The 18,066-nt window shown below is 36.2% G+C and overlaps 1 protein-coding gene across 13 annotated transcripts in view; it reads left to right on the forward strand.

Moving 5' to 3' along the window:
- Positions 1-18,066, forward strand: part of NAALADL2 (N-acetylated alpha-linked acidic dipeptidase like 2) — a 430,872-nt gene that overhangs the window by 394,198 nt on the left and 18,608 nt on the right. For all 13 annotated transcript variants that reach the window (XR_011099258.1, XM_068691739.1, XM_068691746.1 and 10 more), the window contains 2 exons: positions 7,741-7,834; positions 13,392-13,599. Coding sequence is in view for 12 of the 13 variants with exons in the window: in XM_068691739.1 (XP_068547840.1) it covers positions 7,741-7,834; positions 13,392-13,599 (302 nt within the window). In the remaining variant the exon portion in view is untranslated. The remainder of the gene's footprint in view (positions 1-7,740; positions 7,835-13,391; positions 13,600-18,066) is intronic.

An 18,066-nucleotide genomic window follows, 5' to 3' on the forward strand; every position in this document is an offset into this window, starting at 1 on the left:
ATATGATTATTGTCATTAGAGATTTTTGCCTCTGATGTGTGCAAATAAATTTCATTTCATATTTTATTACATATTTCTCTTTCTACCACAATAGCTAAATCCATTTCCTCAGGACTGCCTGTAACCAGCTTCAGGCAGTTAACATTGTTTCTTTCAAAAGGATCTTTAAAAAGGATGCAGTTTCCCACTTCTCTTGCTATACCTGAAGTGGGTCAGAGAACGCAAGCATTTAAAAGGTCACTTTGTGTGCAGTGATGCCATCCTTGTTTATGGGAATGCTATATGCAGATTATTCAGCTCTAAAACAAAGTTTTCTGTATTTGTCACATTCAAAGCCTGCAGCTGGTAACCAGAGCAACCTGCCTTTAAAGTTGGAGATAAAAAAGAATTAATGCTGGAACAAACTTTTAAAATTCTCTTTAAGAAATATAGTATGAAGGTTTGTAATGGTGTAAAGATTTATATCCTTGTGATGTGAGCACTTCACCCAGTGCTTGTGAAGCTCTTCATGCAGAAGGGCATCTGTTATATCCTTTGGCATGCTCGTAACTACCCACACTAAAGAAAAGTCTGAGTGACTAAGCTTTTTTTATTTTTTTTATTTTTTTAACAAGAGGCTTAAATTTAGTGTCCCTTCTAGAATTTGATTCATCTGACACTTTCTTTGCACCTAGATACCACTAGAATTTGACAGACATAAATATGAAATACATGATTATAAACTCATCTCAAGATTATTGCTCCTTACCTGCATACTTCAAAGATGTGCAATTTGTGTTTATATGTAGGAAAAAATAAGAACAAATCACTTCAGTAACTCTTCCTGTCTAGCTACAATTCTGCACTGCTACCCTTCCCACACAGGGAACTGTGCTTTCACATCAGCTTCATGGTTCCCTGTGTGAGCATTATCACTGTGTCTTCAGCACAGGCATGAAATGGCTCTGCCTCACTTCCAAACAAACTGGGTTCATTCATGCGGTGCCAAGCCTAAGTTAAGCCGTTATCTTGGAAGTTGAGTTACCGATCCCTGCTCTCTGCCGCTGCAGTAACAAGAGCATGAGAACTGCCATAACGGGCCGGACTTCAGCCCTGTTCCCAGTCTCTGACCATAGCTACCGGCAGGCACCTCAGAAGTGTGTTTCCCCTGTGACCTCAGCTGAAATTAGAATCTGGAGCATATTTTTTAGTAGTCAGCAGTGCACCTGCCCTGCGTGAGTCTGTGTGGTCCCGTCTGGGACCTGTTTGTGCTCCTGGCATCTGACACATCCCATGATGAGCTCCAGAGCGCATTGGTGCGGGACTCGAGGCACCTCTGCTGCTGTGCAAAGGGAGGAGGACTGATCCCTGCCACACATGGGGAGAGAAGTGGTGACCCCTTGATGTCCTCACACACATCCTTTCATTGGTTAGAAGGTAGAAGTGGGTGAAAAGAAACAGTTTTACTAACTCTTAACTCCATATTACCACACAGAGTTATAACCTGGGGCATGGGGTAGTGCTGCTCATTAGAAATCCATACCATTTAAAATAAATATTTAGATTATGATTCAAATAAATAGTTTAATATGCACATAATTTATACTTCCATGTAATTTACATAAATATTTGAGATGTAGGAATTTCTGCATATACACAGAAAACAAAACAGGAGTATGAGTTTCTCTGAAGTGCAATTAATTTAAGGCACTGGACTAAATGGTCCCTACCAGCTGTGAATGAAATCTATAGGTAATTTACTTTCAGTCCTCTAAGCAATGTACATTAATGTCAGCCAACAAATTAGGTATTAAGAAAATTAATCATTTAAATAAGAGAATCCTTTTGATCTTAATCTGTACATGTATGTTCTTCAGAATTGCATCAAGAGTCATGCTGCAAAGGTAGCCTATGACTGTAAGTCAAGATCTGTGCTCCGCAGAAAGCTGCCCAAGCTACCATAATTCCAGTATATTTTAGTACCGAACTTTGGGTTGATGCTGTGAGCCACCTTAATCAAGTAACTTGTGTAGTTTGCTACACACAGGATACCTGCAAAGAGATCCATGCTTTGTTCATTAAGACTTTTACCTCCTGGTCAGTATTTCCTGTATTGAGAATAAACAAACTATGAAATGATAGAGGGGGTGTTGAAATAATATGTAATATTTACAAGACCTCAAATGTGATTTATGTTTCCCTTGGTTAGAAACAGCTATCTGTTATGAATTACTATGCTCTAATTCACCTATTGTAGCCATGGACTCATCGTACTCTTTTCTCAGAGAGCCCTCTACTGACCTAAAATGCAGTATTTTGAACCAAATATCATATAACCCAAAATTTCACCAGATCGGTAGTGTAAATACACGTCCCAGTGCTGAGGTGAATTTCAGTAAGAACAACATCAAACAAATATTGTAACAATTGAATTTTTTGAGAAGTTCTGAATTTTCAGAAGTTGACAATTTTAGTTCAAAGCAAACATGGTTGTGCACATGTATGGCCAGATTCCTGTTTCTTTGTCGAGAGAATATTCCTTTAGCAGTTCAGAAAAATAGTCAAAGAACTGGTCATATTCTCACCCTTCTGCCACAGGATTCTCCTTTATGACCTCAAGAAACTCAAGTAAATTTTTTGGGGTGATAAGCATAAGAAAAAAAACTGTGAAGACTGACTATGCAGAAAAAAAATCGAAAGTACATTGAGATCTGTGTTAAAAATGCCTATTAATTTATCTTGAGCCTCACAATTACTGCCATTTGTCCAGTAGTACTAGGATGAAATTATGGTATAGCTTGGAAATCATGGATTTCATTTAAGTAGACTTGGTTTCTCATGCTGGATTAAAAAAAAAAATAAAATGAAAATGATAGCTTGAAGGAAGTCTTTAAAAAAAGCAGGAAGCAAATAAGCAAATTTGGGAAATCTGTATTATCAAAAATATTTATTTAATTCTGCATGATGGAGAGGCTGGGGAAGGCTGATTGTTTGAACATTTGAGATTGCTGATGTTGGGATTCTGAGAGAGGAACTTAATGTATGCAGGGATTTATTCCTTATTTACAGGAACTATTCAAGTACTACATGCAGCGGGTCTGTTGAGTCTAGTCAGGAATCTGCACAGGTAGCCTGTGCCACCTTATTAATTGTCTGCTTGCTAATGATTGCCATGTTTTTGGTAGTTCAGCTGCCACGTGTATGCTGGTTTTCTCTAAAAGTGCACAGGTATCAGTAATGTGAAGTGTTTTTAATATGCATAGAATAAAATTATATATAACAAAAATTTGGAAGTGATAGTGTAAAGGGAAGAAAAAAAGTGTAGAATCATAGAATTACAGACTGGTTCGGGTTGGAAGGCACCTTAAAGCCCATCCACTTATGCTGTTTGTAACTTGGCACATGAGATCTGAGATGTCTCTTTTGAGTTTAGCACTCGCAATGTTACCAAAAATGTCCTAGAAGCTTAGCACTTACACCCACTGAGCTTTACATAGCTCATGGGCTAGATACTGTGCACAGTTCCAAATCCCACTAGACCAGAAAAAAATAAAAAGTGGCATGTGAACTTCTGAGCTAAAGAAAGTGCCTGTACACTATATTCTAGCAGACTGTTCCCTATCATGCATAATATTTTCATATCATTGTATCCACTAAAAGTGTTTATTATCATGCAAGTTTCTGCACATATGGTAGAATGGAAGATAAGTTGCCATCCCTGCATTGTCCATCAAAAGCGGATAACATTTAAGATGTATCCCTGCAAGTCTTGACCAAGAACAGCATGTCCCAAAAGCAGAACTGAACGTGTGGAGGAAAAAAATAAATAATCACATTTTTGTATTCTGTGTTTTATTATATTATTAATTTTGCATTCCAGTCAAAGTGCTTTGATCTATTAGGTAGGCAGTTTTTATATTTGAAGGATTAAGTTACCATGAAGACTCAGTTTAATTCACTGGTAAAACAGGTGTGACACACACACGCGCGCGCACACACACACTCACACACACACACTTCCTGTGATGAAATGAAAGCCCTCCATTTCTTATTTACATTGTGAGAGAACTAACAAGATAGAGAATATTTCTAATTTACATAGATAAACATATTACACGTGTTTCATCAAGTTGTTATTTTATGGTCATACAGTCTTTTGGAGAGTGATACAGATCCACGTAAAGTCCTTGTGAGATGACTTTCATAGCAAACTATGGTTCATAACTTGCGTTGGTTTTCAAGAAGACATAGTTTCAAAGTGAGTAGGTTACAACACTTTGGAGGACAAAAGAGCCAATGGCTGAATTTAAGAAGTGTCATGGGATACTAAATTGTCTTTAACACCAGCATTTTTGGTAGAGCTTTTTTTGGCTTCTGAAATATGTGTGGTGTCAGACAGGTAGAGGCAGGGACCGTCATTATTTCCTTCCTAGAAATATGTTTATGCTGTAAGGTAAAAGATCTTGAAAAAATGATACCTCACACAGTTAATAGTTATAAACCTCTGTTGCATGTTCAGATTTATTTTGCAGTGTACTGTATAACTCTACCATTATCATTATGTTTTATTTTAGTATTTATCTTTAAAGTAATTGGAAGTTCATTAAATGTCTTTTACTTTACCAAAGAATACCTTTCCCTAAGTCAAGTGTGGTAGAAATGTTTTTTTTTTCATTTTAAATGGTAAAAGAAAAGAATTTCAGAATCAATTAGCATTTGAACTACTTTTTTTCTTTAGACTGGATAATTGTGCATATGTTACATCAATTACTGTGTGCATTGTGTGTGCATCATTATGTATAAATGTTACTTGAAAAGTTGTCATTAGTGTTATAATCGGTTCAGTATGGGAATAGAATCAATTATGTTGCTTTACTGTTTCAGTTTATGAGAAAATAGTTGCATTTACTCTTTGCTAAGTTATTCTTAAATTTAATAATTCAATAGTCAGTCTGAACCATTTTTCATTGGGGAAAGGGGGGAAGAAGTTTGTCTTTATTTTCTATGTATATTCAGTGTTGTACTTGAGGGAATGGTATATCTGAAAATAATACTGTAAATAAGAAATCAGTGGCCTTTTCTGTCTTGCTGCATTATGTGGGTTTGATATATGCTTCTGCAGCATTATTACTTTGTTCAAATCAATGCTCTGAGCTTTCCTTCTTGTGATTGATTTCTTACAGATTAGCCTAAAGAGTACATGATTTAATAAGCTCTGCTGTTACCTGTTCACTGACACACAAATGTCGGTATTATTACATGCAGAGCTACTATAAAATTTCCAAAATGCCTGGGTCAGTCATAACATTTTGGTGGTATAACTTTATTTGGATAAGTAAGAAGATACAACGTGAGTAGTCACAAAACAAAATAAAATTGCTTGGAAGAGATACAAAAGGAAAGAACTCAGATGAAAAAGAAAAATGCTTACCGTAGCATTCTCTTTAATATCACTTTGGTGCCTCAGAAAGAAACGTTTTTCCTCCATACTCTTGTGTTCTTATGCATTGCAGTAACAGATTAAAAAGAATCAATAGCATGGTATAACCATTCATGTCACTAAAATGCATATCTTTCATATAAATATGTATCTTTCATTATGGTTTAGTGAAGGTTTTTGCAGAAATGGTGTATCATGGAAGACTTTAAATGTAGTAATATTTAGGATTCAATGGGTTTGGTCTCCATATAGAATGCCTTCTGCTTAATAGGATGTTATTTCATTTCTGCAGTTGCTTTTCTGTAGCAGCTTACAGGTTATTAATATTTTGGGCAGTTGCATATTGGGGGAGTTCAGTGCAGGACAAGGAAGAATTTTGCATGGTGTATGGACATTTAAGAACAAATTTTTAAAGTTGTTTATGGTTGGATTACATGAACCTGTTTTAGATACAGTTTTGTACATATTTCTGTCTGCCCTAACGTTTTATTTTTTGTATTTCTGCAGTACCATTCTTTTATTCCTAAGACCAGTGTTTCTTATTGTTTTTCCATGCAGTGTATAAGCGCTGACAGAAAACGTAATGGCCTTCAAACATTAATGTCCCATGCAGTTAGGATGTTTGGAGAAAAGTCATGTAAGAGTTTTCTGTGTAATACTTTAACACAGATGTCCAAACATAGTATTTTTCATCTTTCTCCAAGTTCAGGCTTAGTTCTTTAGTTATCCTGAAAACGTCCTGACATATCACCACTGCTACCTACTTTTTTCTCACTCTATATATGGTGAACTTTTTCATTGTGTATATGGCAATATTTTCTAGAAGTAAATCTCAGTAGTTCCAGACTATGTCTCTGCACAGATGTAGGTTGCAGTGTAATATACAGCATGTTCCTTCAGTCTCAGTACAGAGACTCAACTCAGTCTGTGGTCAGGTCAGAAACACTATTTCTTAAAAGCATTCTTAGAAATGTTGTTGGAGTTCTATTAAATTTTCTCCAGGAAAGTTGTCTTCCTGCTAATATCCTGTTTTCATTTACTTTCCTGGGAGGAGGGTTTCTTTTTCACTTGCTGTAATATTGTTTTTATTATTATTTAGAATAGTTGTCTTTTCCCACTACTTCTTATTGTAGAATTAAAATGCTACTTTCAGCACAGCAGCTATCATATTGCTTCTGAAGGACAGATATTATTTTAACATCCCCAGCACCTAGGGAAGTATTGTACAATATGATTTTGTTCAGTCCACATTTTTATCAACGTGATCACCATCACCTGCAGCCGTCATTCCATTTTAGAGTGCAGTCCTACAGTGATTTTTATCCTTTTTGCAATATCAAGATACAAAGTAGATGAATGGAAGTTTCTTGCATGTTTTTGTCAGTTTGCTCTTATAGCTCCCACAAGCAGTGATGGACTTGGCAGCCTAGAGACCAAAATAATCTGATTAATCACAGGCTAGGTGTATAGTCCATCAAAAAGACACATTTTCATACATAGCTCCTGTATCATGTCTCAGCCTTGAGCTGGAGAGTGTATCTTGTGTAAATGGGGAAAAAATAAAAATTAAAAAAAAAAATCATAAAATAGTCAGCCTAGTCAGTACTTGGCCTCATCTCTGAAACTGTTGAAAAGAAGCATTCATGCTGTTGGGTTTCGTTGGGTTTCATGACATGTCCTAATGTCTAGTCTGGGTTGGACTGAGAGTTCACTCATTTGGGTATTTCAATCAGTAAGTTACTAAGAAAATTTAGTATTTTGTCCAAGTTGGAAGTTGTGTATCTCTGTGTATCAAGTTGTTATGTATCTCTTCAAAACATTCTAAGGTTTAAGGTCAGCTTGAATTTAGCCATGTGATTCCTAGCCAAGGGCTTGATCTGAAGCTCTGTCAATGTCTGTGATTTCTTTTTTTTAAAATGTGTATGCTCTTAAAACCTGATGACTAAAAGCAGAGACCTAAAACAATAAACCTCATTCCTATTCTTAGAAAATTGATATGTTTTATTTGAAAATGAAGCACAACTACAGCCCTTCAGAGACTACTGTAGTGTAGTGTCCTAGGTCCAAAGAAAAAGTACTGCACAGAATTCTTATGTGTAGTCATAAATTGTAATCTCTTAACATCTTTTCGTGTTGTAATGGAAAGACAATGGGTCTAGGTCAATTTCCTTTTCAAAAATATGTGCTTATGGGATTTTACTAATTTTCCCCTGAAAATACAGTGTAATGAAACTATGTTTATTCTATGAGAAGTGCTGGTTATTTAATCTGTTAGAAACTATTTGATGTTGTTGTGTTTTGTTTTGTTTTATATTTTTCAGCTAACAGGACAAGTGACTTTACAAATTGCCAATGAACCAGTTTTGCCGTTTAACGCCCTTGACATCGCACTAGAAGTTCAGAACAGTCTTAAAGGTAACTCTTGTTAGAGGAATATTGTTCTCTATTAATACAGAGAAAAAAGGGAATCATCTACTCCCGTGAATCATCAAAAGATTTTTAATTTCCACTTGAATGATAGCCAGTGATTTTACTAGTTAAACTGTGTCATTATATAATGTTAAATAAAAAAGGTGTTGTTGGTAAATAAAACCATAAACTGTTTATATTTAATCTGATGTTATTATGTTAGTTAAGCAATACTTACTATTAAAATCTCATAATTAGAGTTAAAGATAACAACTGCTGTGACTGTACTCCTTGATTTTATTTTCCTTCAAGACTGTATTTGGTACAAGCAAGAGAGGGCTTCTAATCCCATTGCCATTTGTCTTTATTTTCACCCATCATCTTCCTTGTTTGATTACTGCCTCAGCTTACCTTGGTGGATCATGCTGACCTTTGTCCTTTCACAACCATGAAAAATCACGATGATTTACCAATGCTTATTGTCTGTATTTGAAGCTGAATGATCTTGATGCGTTTTATATTGTGCGTTGAGGTTAGGAAGAGGGACAAGACAGTTTCTAGTTAGAAAGTAAACAAAACTGACTGATAACTTGCATATGATGCAGATACAATTGACTCTGGGTTTGGCACTGTTTGCTGGGTGTAGGGTGAATGCTTTGATAAGAAAGTGCTCCATCAAGATTGTGGAGCTGTTACTAATATTGCTATGTCACCTTCTCACTTCTAGCTCTTTCTGTTGTCTTGTGGCCTTTAAGGGCTTGATAAAAGAAAAAGCATTCTGCAATCTTTTTGTATAGAATTGATAGAAGAGCTTGTCTTGAGCTGTTTAAGGTAACACAGTTAAAGGGCACAGCTGTATGTTCCCTTTGCTTCTCGGGACTGTCCTTTTCTGTTTTGTTTTCCTTTCTTTTTTACAGTTAGTAACTGGTGTGTTGTAAGAAACTTACTCCATTGCATGTTACTAAGATGTCCTCAGAACTTTGCAGAAGAACAATAAACCTTCTTACCAATTATGAAAAGAGTCTGTTTTAGCTCTAGTTCCAAGGACTAGGGAGGAAAAGGAAGTCTAGGATCATTCACTATTCAGTGTCACTTGTCTACGTTAAGTGTTCTGCTTCAGTATCATGTGTTTTCATCCTCCCATTTTTGTCCCTTGTCCCTTACAGTTTCATCATATTTTAGTGTATTGATAGAATCACAGAATGGCTTGGGTTGGAAGGGACCTTAAAGATCATCTAGTCCAAATCCTCCTGCCATGGGCAAGGATGCCAGCAACTAGATCAGTTTGCTCAGAGCCCCATCCAGCTTGACCTTGAACACTTTCAGGGATGGGGCATCCACGGCTTCAGGCAGCCTGAGTAAGCAAATTAGGTAAGCTCTAAGCCATCACTGGGGGAGAGAGGCCTATCAAGACAAAGTTAACTGGGGGTGAGAATTTCAGTTTTGACCTATATAGGAAGGCAGAGGTTGTGATTTAAAGCTCTTTAGCTGACACAGTGTCAGTTGTCTGTTGCTTCCAATCTGTTAGCCCCTTTCTTTTCCACAGAATGGATCTTTTACAGAAGTTACAGCAGCTGAAGTACTTGTGGTGATAATAGTAGGCAGTGCTAGTAGAAGTTTAAAAATAATCTATTTTATGATAAGCCATTTCCAGGAAAGTCTGCATGACTTTCCACAGCCCTGGCTCAACCCATACATTTCAAAACATCATTCTGAACTCTCTGTCCTGAGAAAAATCAATACAGAAACATATCTCTGTCATTTACTTGATGGCTGCATGCTCATTGCCTGCAGCTATCTGCTAATCTTCAGCTTGGGAGCGTTTTACCCGCTTGACCATATTTCCCTGATCACTTAGGATGCTTTTCAGAGTTGCTTGCTCCATCTCTCTGTAATGTTCAGACAGTTTCCCTCTATTGTTCCCACCCATTATTCTTGACTCCTACGAATGTGAAAAATGCACAGTTAGTCATCTATATATATGACAGAAATACCTTCTTTGCCATGAAACACTGACATCTTGTCTTCAGTATCCTTTCACGGATATTGTATATTAGTAGTGGTAAACCTTACCATCAGGCTTATTAAAAAAAAAAAAAAAAAGCAAAAATGCATTTTCTGTGCACAGAGCATTTGATGCTGAAGGGAAAGGATGTGTATCTATTCTGTAGCAGTACACTATATTTGCTTCAGTAGTTCTATACTAAGTCATAGATAATTACCTCTGTATTGATATATATATGATATGTCACGACATCTTTGAAAAGAGACTTGTAGTAGCAACAGCAGATTAGTTTGGCTAGTAGCAGTCATGGTAGCAAAATGGAAGCTGATGGCAACATATTCTTTGCACTGGGGATGTACTTGGATTTATGTCTCTGCCCCCTTTTAGTTTTTACAAGCTTTCACCTTCAGTTTTTTCACTGCCAGATCTGATCATCCAGTTTTGCACAATATGAAAAATCTTGCCACTGAATATGACTCCACACCATACCCAGTCCTGAGTGTGCAAGTTAATCAAAACCTAAAGCAATTTCCCTCCTCTGTTACATGCAAACACATGCGCATGGAGAGTGGGTGTCATGCCTTAACCTGCTGATTTGTCTGGGCCCATTTTTCTGTAAGTATTCCTAGGCAGGTACATTGATACCAGAGAGCACAAACACAATTTGAGGTGTTAAATCACTAGCAGTATTTTATCTAAGAGCAGTTGTTTTCACAAGGAAAGGCTACTGTATTCAATGTGTGTGTGTGTGTATTTGGTGTAACCTGTTCCTGAGTAAAATCCAGTTACATTTAGCAAGTGTAATGAAATTCAACAGTATAATTCACTGATTGGGAGCATATATACTCTTGAGTCACTTTCTTGTACTTGTAATTTTATTTATTTAACAACTAAACAACTGGCTCAGATGATTCATCATGATTCATAGTGGAGAGAAAAGGACAAAGAGTACAAAATATAATAACATAGCATTGTTTTCTCTTGAGGGAAATTAGGGAAATTACACGTCCTTTTTTTTTTTTTTTTCTTTTTCTCTTCTCTCTGTAGAAGCATCAAAAGATATTTAAGACATTATTCGTTAATGTACCCTTTTCTTTGGGAATCATTTCCCCATCCACTACAAGCTTCTCAAGTTGAGTAAAGCATACATTGCAGTTTCTGTTGGCAATGAAGTTCAGTGTGCTGTGATAAAAACTGCTGCTGACCTTAAAGCAGTGTCAGTAGTTCTCTATGGTAACACTAGCCAGAGACACTTATAGCTTTTGTACTGAAGTATTAAAAAAAGGTTCTGTGTGTTTGTTTTATAATGAATTCTGGTTTAGAGTGTGATGTAAACTGTGCTTTTAAATCATAAATGTAAAGGAAATGTAGTTGGCTTAGGGGCAAAAAGCATGCTATGGTGAAGTAGTGAGAGCATTTACTGTTCTCTTTTTTATTTTGTTAGTATAAAAGAGTGGTAGTGGGTGGCTTAATTTCCAAATATACAATTGATGTATTTTGCCTTTATCTCAAATTTTCTGTTGAAAAGACATCATAGCTGACATTTACAATCATTTATGTCATATGCAAAATAACAATTATAAATATTGTATGTTGCTTGGAGTATAAAGTCGAAACAAAAGCGTTCCATCTAATGGTGATTTTAAACCTTCCCATACTGACATGTCCCAGGATAAGGTATGCACAATGCCTGGATTATATGCCCAGAAATTGTAAAGTCTTCAGCTACATAGGACCTGAGATTTGAAAATTGATGATACTGATATTTTGCAAATATCCAAACTGTACCAAGGTTATATGCTTGGAGAATGCTCTTCTGAGGTATCAACCTAACTCACTCAAACTTTAAATTACTCCATACTCAGTCAGGAAGATATCAAGCCTGTGCATCAAGATACTACAGTGCCTGTTATCCATTCTAATTAGGCATGGGTGAACTGATCAAGATCCATTAACAAAGCAACTTTGTCCCAAACCAAGACTGACATAAATCGTCTTCTCTCACTCCTGTTCACACAGGGAACTTCCATTCATTGTTGAAATTCATCCTGATAGCTCAGGAAGTCTGTCAGTTTCTCTCAAAGCAGCATCTGTCTTTCCATGACAATGTATTTTGGAACATCTCCTGTTGTGCTAGATTGGAACGCATTAGTCAGCTGAATGACAGGAATGCATATGAATCTATGAACAACTTTATCTTTGCTGAAATGTATCCAATAACAATTCTCGTTTTCCGTATGAGAGGGAGAATATATAATATTCAGGCACTTCCCTGAATGTCTTAGTTGTATCTATTTGTTTTTCCATTCTTTTTAAATACTCACCTTTCAGCTTCCACCCATCCATAGTTCAAGAAATTGGTTGAGTTTCTCCCTGTAGTATTTCTGATATCTCCATATATCTATTAGGCAAGGAACTTCAGCATTCATTTGACTTCTATCTTGAACCTCTTTTCTGTATTAATCAACTCAGTCACTAAGATAGTAAATGCACTGAGATTTGTACATTCAACTAAAGGTCAGCCAGCTTCTAAAGTTAAATGGTTTGTTTTGATTAAATCATCATTTAAAAGATATCTTAAATCGTCGTTTAAAAAGAGGTGAATTTCTTGTCCTTAATAGGCAAAGTGAATCCTGGCCTTAAAGATCATTTCTGAATCCCAGACATGTTTTTGCTGGTTGATACTGCTTTGACTTTATATCAGGTTCAGACACTGCTTCCTCTCCATGACCTTGTATAAATTTGGTCCATCTTAACGCAGTCTACGCACACACTGCGAAAGGAAGGCATGCTCTTCACCTGCACTGCAGGTGGGAATGTATTGCATGTTCACAAGTCTCCAATACATGTATTGCTTTTTCTTTCTGGGTCGTGAACCAGGAAATACAAAATTGTCATGTGCTCCAAAGTGCTGTGTTTTTTTATTCTTTTAGTGTCTGTAATGGATTAAAAAGTAACAGTTAACACTCCGAATTTTAAAAGTTTTGAAAATACTGGCTGATTTAGAATATAATTTTGTATGTCAGTTAGTGTTAGTTGGCTCATTGGCATATGATTTAAGTGATTAAAAGAAGCAATTTCATATCCCTTCTAGAAGTGTTGTTAACCCTTAGAATTTTAAAATGTTGAACAAAATTCAATTAAGCTCTCTAGATTACAATTTTCTATATAGCATCTAAGTGCACACCCTTCTCTTTCAAACTTGAGAGCAGTAGCATCCCATGGAATTGACCAAACACTATCTTAGAGAGAAATTTTACAGTTACTAATAGTTAAACACTGTGTTTCTTCATGACTGTTTTTTCAATGGTAGGTTCCAAGCTGTACCCAAAATCATTCCTCACAGCTTATGAGATCTTAAAATGTCACAGTCCAAATTGATCCTCTTTGAAAAATAGATCACAACATATACACAATGATCTGTGGCTTTCCCTGATCTATTACATGATTTTTACGAAGGAAAAGAATTTCAGGCTCTAATTCCACTGTTATTTTTAATTTGTAAGCAAGATTTATAAATAATGCTATTTGAATTACAGGCAAGTGTCTTTCTCTTAGTGCTTATAGGTGACAAAGTAGACGCTTCTCAGCTGCTTGCGGTGGCATCACGACTGAGGGACACTGCAGAATTGTTCCAATCAGATGAGATGCGTCCAGCTAATGACCCCAAGGAGAGAGCTCCTATCAGAGTCAGGATGCTCAATGATGTGCTGCAAAGCTTAGAGAAAAGCTTCCTGGTTCAGCAAGCTCCTCCAGGACTTTACAGGTATGGTGTTTAACATGCTTTCCAGTTGAGCTAAAATTGTAATTGCACACTGCTTGGTGTTCAAAACTGTTGCGTATCCAAGATTAAAGCTATTTTTTTTATTCCTCGTCTTCTCTGCAGAAAACGTAAGTTTATTACAATACAAGTGGTCATTAGAATACAGCACTGTGGTGTTTCTGTCATGACATCACAGCTAACAGTACTGTGTGGTGGCAACTCAGGCAGCATGACAGATACTTGTGTTAGATGATACAGTAAGCTTCAAAAGAGGAAAATATTTTGAAGTCTTATAGTGCTTGACAAGCTCCACCTATATTTTATTTAACATTTTTTACAGTTCATTGAAGATTCAGAATTATACAAGACCCTATGTAGCATTAAAGTATTTAATTACATAGCATTGTTCTTGGCTGCTTCTCAATCAGTTAAAGATGGTAATAAGGCATGAGTCAGCCACCATTTATGACATCTTGTCTCCTATAAGAATTATTCTGCAGTATTTATTCTGTAGCATTGCCCGGGTTGATTTTAAAATATAATCATTCTGTCTTTCACCTTTTAAGAAGGAAGTCTGCAGGTCTGTTTCTCTAACCATAGATTCTGGTCTGCAGGTCTGTTTCTCTAGCCATAGATTCCTCTACCTAAATATATAAATAAATGAATAAACTGTCGGTAGTTTGTAGCTTTAAAAAAGTTTTCAAAGAAAGAACTGGACAAGTCTGCCCTGTGTAATGCCAGGCCTTCTGGCTGCTCAGGAGAAGTAATAAAGTGTCCTTCTGCACAAAGTGTCTGGAGCACTTTATCTCAGTCCATCAACGTAGTGTTTTATACAAAGATATGCTTTGCATGCCCTGGGCTATAAAATGAGGTCATATATATTGTTTAAGTTCACCAGGCCTACTGGGACAGTTATGAAGGCCTATGCAGCTGAAGGAAACCAATGGCTCCTCCATACTGACTATTAGGAGGGGTCCCCAGGTAGAACGGTCCCTAAAGCTGTACCCAGATTTTACTTTAGAGGAAATTGTTTGGTATGTTCATGAAAGTGAGCTCAGAAGTGAGCTAGCATACATACACAGGAGACGGACAGAGGCCAGAACAAAGAAGTGCACGAAGGATCTGTGTTATGTGGGAATATAAATGTACTTATAGCCAGAGCCAGCTACAGTAATAAAACAATAATATGTTGCAGGTGATGGAAAAAAAATTGTCAAAGGTCTTGTTCAAGTTACTGCAAGTGATTGTTTCCAGTGGGCATAAAGTAGACAGATGGTAAAGGTAGGCTTTGGAAGAAAAGCAGAAAGCTACGGCATCAGGAGGAAGAGATTCTTCCAAGTGTTAGGAACAGCATAAAACAAATGCAGTCACCTTTTAACAATACCAAGAGGAAAAGAAAAATAAAAGGGTAGTTGTGATGAACCCTACAGTGTCAGTGAATAAAAACCCCAGAGCTATAATACAGAAAATATGATGATGATATTTGGGGAGGGACTAATTTGCTTCATTCCTGCTATGACTGGATTTATAATATAAAGAGATACACTGAAGTGTAATTAAGGAAAGTCTAATATTCCAGGTTCAACGCTGCTATCTTTCTTGTTTGAACTGGTATGTTGTTGCAAAGGATCCTTGAAGGATCCTATGAATATAATCTAAAGTGTCTGTGTTGCATCACAATACATTGTTGAATCTGGCCCAGTGTATGCATTTGTTTTTTATTTATAAAAATAAATTCTATGAGAATATAGTATTTCAATGATTTTTTTGTTTGTTTGTTTGTTTTAACGAGGACTTCTAATGTTTAAATTCTTGCAGTGTTTGCAGTATTATGTTTGTTATTCAGCAAGATGTAATTGCTAGATATACAGGTAGAAGGTAAATTGAGTTTTTCACCTTCCTGCTCACAGCAGCACTTCAGGACAGAGTGCAGTATTTACACTGGCAAAGTAGATAATGTGAAGGTGAAAGTTTTGTAATTTTCCCCTACTGATTTCATTAAATTTAATACAAGATTTAATAGTGGATGATAAGGTTACTTCACAGTTTGAGGGAAGTATTTTTTAATTTTTTACTCTGAAGTATTCTACCTAATATCATCTGTAGTATATGGCTGTAAAGTACACCTTGTGTATCATTTAGATGATGATCGTTTAGAAACTTATTTAAAAATAATGCATTCTTTGTACTGTTCAAGGCATGCAGTTGTAGGCCCACCTTTAATGCAGACAGAATCAAGGACAGTGGTAGATTTCTGAATTCCTTTCCTGACATTCAAAATCATTGATACATTTTCTTTTGAAAAATTCATCTAGCAGTATGTCTTTATTTGGGTTATTTTTCACCATTTCATTATTGAAAGTCCTTCCATTAATTGATGCAGTTATACAAATGTATTTTGTATTCTGAAGCTATTATTGAATAGTATGACAGGAACACTAGAAATATTTGAAAAAATCTGATGTACTTTTTTGCTTATATAACTTCACACTTTTCTTTTTGTAATTTGGTAAAGAAAACAAAACAAAATATCAGTCTCACAGCCAGGACCTCATATGCTGTGTTTCATCCCAGTGGGAAGATTGATGGGCAAGTTATAAACCCCTGAAATAGGGGTTTATAATGGAAATGCTGGCAGCCCTTTAACTATAGCAGCACAAGCAGTGCAGCAATAAATACTATGCTTCATCTGTAAACAGAAATTTAGGATGCAGTTTGCAGCCTTGACCTTCAGGCTCCAACTGTGTTTAGATCATTAAGATTCCATAAATACTGTAATTTACAGCCTTCTGAAGGAAGAATTTGTGTGCACAGTAAAGCACGTATTCTTCATGAAAAAATGATTGCTTCCTGTATACCCATTTGGACTCATATTCTCAACCTCAATCAAAGTACTTGACAAATTTGCTGGAGTTTAGGCATCATTTTTAGGCTTGTGTTTGTCCTAATTCACAGCTCTCTGGATCTACACTATGTTTTCTCTTCTAGAAGTTGAATTAAAAAGAAAAGTGGAATTTTTGCTTTATTGCAGGAGGTGGGTTGCAAGCTACTTGTGCCTGTCTACTAAAGGGAAGCTAATATATCTTTTCTTCAGTTTCTTTGTATTTTGTACTCTCATCGCCATAGCTGTAGTCTCTCGTTGTGTACATGTACTGTTTGTATACTGTATATACGTAGATTCCTTATTCCAGTCATTGCCATAGGGCAATTATTGAGCATAATTGATACAATATTCTTCTATAATGAGCAGTAAAATTATTATGGTTACTAACACATCACTATGTGTAGTTTCCTGCTGGGGATGCTCTATCTCTGTAGTCTGGTGCTTCAGCAACAAGGGTGCTTCAGCCATAATTTAACAGAGATTGAAGCAAAGACCTGGGACAATTTCCTGTTTCAAGTTTCATCTACCTTTGTCTGCCAAGTTTATACTGTCCATTAAGGCTGTATGCATCTGTCAACATTTTTTATGGAATTTTTGCAAATCTCATTGTGCTATGTCTAGTAGAGAAAATAATTGAGTGAAACAAGCATTAATTAGGTGAAAAGTAAGGACAAAACAATCTGTTTTCAAGAAAGACCTCCAGCAGTTTGTCTTGCTCATTTGTGCAAGTTTAACTTCTTCCATTTGATTCTTTTTATCATAAATACCCAGCTGTGGCATTAATGCTCCATTGGGCTAAAAAGTTACAACAAATCAGTGCATTACAATGCAATGAACAAATACTCAATGGAAGTGATGATAGATTGTGTATCCTGAATTTGCCATAATGAGATGAAAGAAGAATACAAACATGCTTTTAGCACCACGCAAAAAGGTAATTTGCATCGCTGCTAATCTCATGCCACTCAAGTGTCTCATGCCAAACAAGTGTTTGTTGTTCATATGTACAGAGAGTCTACTGGATTTATTTCTGTTTTGCTGATAAACTGCAGCAGATTCTCAGGTGTCAAAATTCACATACCCTCAGACTTAAATTTCTAGAGATACATTTAAGTAGGAAAATTTAAGTCCTTATTAAATCTCTGTGTGTAAACAAGCTGCTCATTGGATTTACATAGGACAAGCATTAAAGATGCAAATATCCTGCTAATCTTAAACAATGACATGTGTAAACATGTAGTGCAATGTCATTTGAAAAAAATACTAGTCTAGTGTTTCTACAGCAGGCAGTGATTCTCTCTTATTGTGCAGACTCTGCAGATTTGCTTTTTAACTTTGAACTCTCCATTTGTGGCCTCGAATAGAAAATATTCTTGTATACTTTGCTGTAATGGTTGAGACAGATTGAGACATTTTTGACTGACCTGAACCAAGGATTTTTATTTTTTTTTCCTGCATTGTATTATGTGGAACAGAGGGTGATTTGATATGGTGCAGATAATCCTCAGGATTGGAAATCCTGCAACAATTCATGTTGCGCTGGCAGTAGTTGATCACATTCTGTATTGTTATATTATCTGTCATGA

Source organism: Anas acuta, chromosome 9, assembly GCF_963932015.1.
Source record: "Anas acuta chromosome 9, bAnaAcu1.1, whole genome shotgun sequence".
Classification (NCBI taxonomy): domain Eukaryota; kingdom Metazoa; phylum Chordata; class Aves; order Anseriformes; family Anatidae; genus Anas; species Anas acuta.